The sequence below is a fragment of the Oncorhynchus tshawytscha genome, linkage group LG07 (genome assembly GCF_018296145.1).
Source record: "Oncorhynchus tshawytscha isolate Ot180627B linkage group LG07, Otsh_v2.0, whole genome shotgun sequence".
Taxonomy (NCBI): Eukaryota; Metazoa; Chordata; class Actinopteri; order Salmoniformes; family Salmonidae; genus Oncorhynchus; species Oncorhynchus tshawytscha.
In genome coordinates, this window is record NC_056435.1 from 56,387,980 (window position 1) to 56,394,431 (window position 6,452).

Below are 6,452 nucleotides of genomic sequence, written 5' to 3' on the forward strand. Positions count from 1 at the left end.
GTTTATAATGTAGCCACAACCCAATACCTAGCGACCTCTTGGTTTAAAGGGATACTTCTGGATTGTGGTAATGAGTGCCTTTATCTACTTCCCCAGAGTCGGATGAACTCGTGGATACTATTTGTATGTCTCTACGTTCACTTTGAAGGAAGTTGCTAAATAGCATTTGACTGGAAGTATTTTGGTATTTGCTAGGCATTAACGATAGTTAGCATTGGCTCGTGAAAGTACCTCCAACTTCCTTCATACTGGACACAGACAAGGTTTCCATCCAAACTTTTTATCCGAGTAAAGTATATGTCGGATAAAACATGTCATGACAGGCCAGATGGAAACACATTTTTTGGTAAACTTTCCAAATGTTGACAAAACAAAATATTCTAGATCTTTTTGTGTCTGTAATATATATTATGCGACAAATGTTGGTGTCAACACTTATGTGCAAATATTTATGTAGTAACCATCACTTTGAAGGCGATGACATCTCCCACTACTACATTGGGAAAGCATGCAGTTTATTAATGCAGCATGCAGTTTACCACAGATTAAATAAATTATGATGAATTTCACAGGGTGTTGAAAGTGTAACGTGATAAACTTGATGCTCGTTTCCAATAAATATCGTGGGGATTATTCGCATGACATAATCATTGATGCTTGACTGCCATTTGACAAATAAAAATAATCTCACTCCTTTGTCCATAATAATCTCATCATGTGTGCCAGGGGTACTCAACTCTTACCCTATGAGGTCCAGAGCCTGCTGGTTTTCGGTTCTACCTGATAATTAATTGCACACACCTGGTGTCACAGGTATAAATCAGTCCCTGACTAGAGGGGAACAATGAAAAAATGCAGTGGAGCTGGCTTCAATGGCCAGAGTTGAGTATAAGGGATGTAGGCTATATGTGCACTCTAACCCAGGGTTTCCCAAACTTGGTACTGGGCCTCAACCTTGGTGCATTCTTTTCTTCTTCTTTTTGCTCTAGCACTACACAGCTGATTCAAATAATGAAAGCTTGATGGTGAGTTTGTTACTTGAATCAGCTGTGTAGTGCTAGAGCAAAAACCAATACCTGCAATCAGGGTGGGCCAAGACTGAATTTGGAATACTCTGGGCTAGAGTTCACGTTCCAATACCAGAGGGGGCACACTCCCTATATACATTTTTTTTGTGAGAAAACATTCAGTGAAAATGCGGTGGAAAGCAATTTGAACTTGCATTTTTTTATTTAACCGCAATAGGTTTTTTGATGGGCACTTCGTCATCATGCACAACCTTTTATCTGCAACAAGTCAATTTGATGGAAACACATCTCTGCTGGGAAAATATGCATATTGTTTTTATGCAGATTTTTTTTTAAATATTCGCATGAAAATCTGTTGCAAATTGGATGGAAACCTAGCTACTGAGACATAAAAATGGTATCCACGAGTTCATCTGGGGAAGTAGATAAAGGGCATCATTGCCAAAATCTTGAAGTATCCCTTTAACGTTTAAGGTGTTGGCTTTACAGTCGCTGGACCCGGGCCGGACCAAGTCCTGGTCAGGGATACCCCCCAAATTTGCTACACTGGTGTCAGAAGTAGGATGGAAGCCTGTAGGGCCATCGGAGAGGCGTATCCACGTGAGGGACTCGGTACATAGAAGTGTGGGGACATGCTCTCCCGAAGGGGTTAGTGCAGTGACCTTAACCCAACACCTATCAACCCAATTCAAGAGGTTTGGCCCACTTGGCTTAACGGTTAATGTTTTGGCTTGACAGTCGCTTGAATCGGGTTTGAGTCCCGGCTGAGGCTACCACCGGAATTTGCTAAAGTAATATAAATACAGTTCATGTCCATGCGTAAACCAATGCAAGAACAACATAACACATGGTCTGTGTGGTTGAGCGATAAACAGTTTGATAAGATTAGCATTCCTTTAGAATCCATAGATTTTTTATAGGATCTCTGTGATTATCTCCCTGATTCCAAATCAAAAATGTTTTAAAATACAGTTGGCTAGCAGTGCAATGAATGTTTAGGACATTTTTCGACCATGCCCTGTCCTGTGATCTCCAGGGTCCAAGATCTGAAGGGCCTTCAGATTGACGTAGCAAGTCCAAGTCAAGCAATACTAATGGCTATGAAACACCCCAATGGAAAACAGACATGTTGAAACGCCACAAAATATGCAATAAAGACATTCATGTACAATAGTCACATTTTCTGTTTTAAGCAACACTATTCATACCACAACATGAACAGAGATTAGGCCTACATTTATGGTCCAATGAGTGCCAAAACTGAGTCAGTCTAAATATGTTTCTGAATGGATTTCATGTGTACATTGGTAAACAAGACTGTATAACAATTGGGGTCAATTTTGGCTAATGCTATTTCAACTGCCACAGGACAAATGCTGTCCTGCTGAACTGAGTGGAATGGTAGGCATAATATCTCCCACCGCTATAAATAAATAGCAAGAACACTTGTTTTCAAACAAAAAACAGCAATCTTTATTATTTTTTATTCATAGTTCGACACGAGAGAGGGTGCATCTCCCTCATAGGCCGGATAAATAGGCCCTGTGCCGATTGTGTGTTTTAAGGTGTCTGTTGACTTCGCCAGACTGGCTGAAACATTTCCCACACTCTGGACAGCTGAATGGCCTCTCTCCTGTGTGTACCCTTAGATGTGTTCTAAGTTTAGACATGTGATGAAAACTTTTCCCACAGACGTTGCACTGGTACGGCTTCTCATCAGGGTTCTTTTTCACAGTCTTCGCTGTGCATATTCTTTGCCCTCTCCTGGCACTCCTTGGTTGATTTGGCTGTGGTACCTCAAACTCAGAGGGAAGTCCATCACTGTCTATCTCATTGAAATATATACCATTTTCACTCTGAGCTTCAGCATTGTCTAGATTCATGGCATAGAAGGATTGTGGATTGCTTGGTTTGGATATTTCAAAGCCCTCTCCTTCGGGTTCTGGTTTGATTGCTTCAGTTTTGTTGGCGGGGAGAGATGGAGAGTTTCCCTCTCCAACCTCCACAGTTTGAATTTGGTAAAGATTTAAGGGCTGAGGCGAATCCTGATTATAGTCACTTTTCACACAGGAAGGAGTGAATATGGATTCTGTATCCGATTCCAGCCCTTGAAACTGATCTTCCAACTGACTGTTCCTGAGCTCCTGTTCCTCTTTAAACTGTGTTGGCTCTGGGTCCTCCTGGCCCAGACTGGGGCTCCACTCTTGTTCACAGTGCTGCTGATGCTTAGGGGAAACCTCCTCATCAGAGGCTATAAGCTGAATGGGCTGTTGTGCTAGCGAAGAGAAGAAAAGGAAGATGTAGTCAAAAAATTATATTGTGTATAACAGTGCACTGTTCTGACATTCGCACGTACAGTACCACCATGGAGGGGATGTTAAAATTACATTTACATTTAAACGATTACATTTAAAATAAAATAATGATGAAACATTGTCACATTTCTAGGCTATCGGTCTGCTGCCTAACCTGGCGTAAACTGGAAAGCGACGTCCAGTAGCCCGCGAAGACGGTCATTCTCTGCCTTTGAACGAGTGATTTCTTCCTGGTATTCGATTAAAATATTTTCCACCTCTATAAATATTTCTTTAGCAGCTGCAGCTAATCTCTCACTTAAAAACACATTTAGCAGCTTCAACTTGGTCATTTTGTGAATAAAATACCACCGTATTGGCGTTTTAGGCAATGTTTCCAAATCGTAGTCCGATGGCTAGTAAACAGTCGAGAAACGTAGAATGCGTAGATTCTGGGTGCGTTCCAGATACACATTTTCGGCGCAAATTACTCATATCACAATGCGTAGTCATCTCAGGAACCACATTGATATAACAATCCTACCTAGAATCTTATGCATAAGGATAAAATAGGAGGGAAATTAAAACAGCAGAAAAACTCGTTCTATGTGTTACATATGTGTTTCACTCTCTGAATGCTAATAGGCTACTCCCATATAGCTGACGTGCCTACTTAAATTAAGGTTAAATAAAGAAAAAATGTATAGACACTAATCCTTTGGTAAGTAGAGGGGTTGAAGCGACACTGTGACAATGGCCGTGTTCGAGCGCATCAAAACAACTACTGACTGACTGATCTACAAATCATAAATAACACTCATTATTATTTGTAGATCAGTCAGTCACAATTTACCCACAATACATTGTGGTTTTGAGCCTCTCGAACAAGGCCATTATCAGCACCTGATCAGGGAGCTGTATATAATGAGATGCTTTTGTCTCCACCCTAATAATGGGAGTTGTCCCAAAGGCAGGAGACAAGCTTAGGTCCAAAATAAGCCCATAGAAACACATTTGTTTATTTTGGCAAGAGTGAAACCTCTGGCTCGTCCTCTCTCACCTGATCCATGACTATGGGCTCGATTGAGTGGTAAGAGAAAAGCAACAGAATGTAGATGAAAGTCGAGGAGTGAAGTCTGGGAAGGTGCATTTGCGACAGCCGAAAGTCGGACTCTAGTGTGCTTTTCCAACAGCAAGGTACAGATGAACATGGCAGTGTTGCCATTGTTTATAAAAGTTTCTTTATAATGTCGAAATTAACATGCCTCTGACCCCCATATCACACGCTCACAAACTAAACTCGTGTGTGTGTGTGTGTGTGTGTGTGTGTGTGTGTGTGTACACAATCATTGAGCGAGCCTCAAATATCATTCATTTGTTTATATCCACTGTATGAATCGCAGCAAAGATGGTTCCTGTTTCAGTCATGTCTTTGGTCATGTTCAGGTGGGTCAAACAAAAACACCCTAATGATTGGTTGACAATAGAGCCTCCCACATTGCAGGCTGAAGGATGAAGTTGGTGAAGACCAAATGCAGAAACTGGCAGTCAAAACAGAGTGGCCTTTTAATCACATTATTTCGGTAAAGTTCATGAATTCGACATGTAGACGGAAGTTGGACAATTTTTATCCCCATAATACAAAACACTTTGAAAGGCGTTACCGCCGATGGTAACCGACTTGACAAAATGGATCTGTTCGAACACGCCCAATGGGTGGACTGATATTGCAGCCGACTTTAAAGGGGTTAAGTCTAGATGAGATACAGCTTTTGTCAAATTTGGTTTCTTTTTTGTGCATTTTAGCTAACCCTTTTCCTAGTCTTAACCTAATTCTACAAAACCTGCTACGAAAAGTACATTTTGCCAAAAACTGTATTCTTTTTTTATTTTAAAAACGAGACTGACTAATCTACAAATCACCTTCCTTCATAAATAACTACTCAATGTTAGTTGTAGATTAGCCAGTCCGTCACAATTTACCCATGACACATCACGGTTTTGATGCCGTCGAACACGGCCATTCTCAGACGCTAGATACGTCAATTTATTTTCCATTTTTACGATAATCCCGTAGTAGCGCCCATGTCAGCGGGATACACGGGTGTCATCCAGAAAGAACCTCTCACTAAATCTTGAGGATATTGGGGTTGTTTCTAGATAAAGCCAGTAGCCATATGGAAGACCAGAATCAATAGAGTTCAGGAATATAATAGCTCAATGTAAGACTAGAGATCATGATGAATAAGTTCTGAAATAGATATAGGCTCAAATCAAATGAGTCCATTATCTCAAAATCAAATAAAAATTATATTGGTCACATGCAGATGTTATTGCGGGTGTAGCGAAATGCTTGTGTTTCTAACTCAAACAGTGCAGTAATATCTAACAATTTCACAACAATACACACATCTAAAGTAAAGGAATGGAATTAAGAATATATAAATGTCGGAGATGCATAGGCTAAAATACAGTAGAATAGAATACAGTATATACGTATGAGATGAGTAATGCAAAATAGGTAAACATTATTAAAGTGACTAGTGTTCCATGTTTAAAGTGGCCAGTGATTTAAAGTCTATGTACAGTGGGGAGAACAAGTATTTGATACACTGCTGATTTTGCAGGTTTTCCTACTTACAAAGCATGTAGAGGTCTGTAATTTTTATCATAGGTACACTTCAACTGTGAGAGACGGAATCTAAAACAAAAATCCAGAAAATCACATTGTATGATTTTTAAGTAATTAATTAGCATTTTATTGCATGACATAAGTATTTGATCACCTACCAACCAGTAAGAATTCTGGCTCTCACAGACCTGTTAGCCCACCTGTTCTCCACTCATTACCTGTATTAACTGCACCTGTTTGAACTAGTTACCTGAATAAAAGACACCTGTCCACACACTCAAACAGACTCCAACCGCTCAACAATGGCCAAGACCAGAGAGCTGTGTAAGTACATCAGGGTTAAATTGTAGACCTGCACAAGGCTGGGATGGGCTACAGGACAATAGGCAAGCAGCTTGGTGAGAAGGCAACAACTGTTGGCGCAATTATTAGAAAATGGAAGAAGTTCAAGATGACGGTCAATCACCCTCGGTCTGGGGCTCCATGCAAGATCTCACC

General features: G+C 40.5%; 1 protein-coding gene across 1 annotated transcript; it reads right to left on the minus strand.

The window, feature by feature from the left end:
• Positions 1-1,427: 1,427 nt before the first annotated feature.
• Positions 1,428-4,058, minus strand: LOC112254890 (gastrula zinc finger protein XlCGF48.2). Its single transcript, XM_024427853.2, has 2 exons — positions 3,498-4,058; positions 1,428-3,303 (listed from the first exon to the last, which is right to left on the minus strand). Exons 1-2 carry the CDS (start codon positions 3,673-3,675, stop codon positions 2,549-2,551), a joined length of 933 nt encoding a protein of 310 aa, XP_024283621.1. The 5' UTR covers positions 3,676-4,058; the 3' UTR covers positions 1,428-2,548.
• Between the last annotated feature and the right edge of the window lie 2,394 nt (positions 4,059-6,452).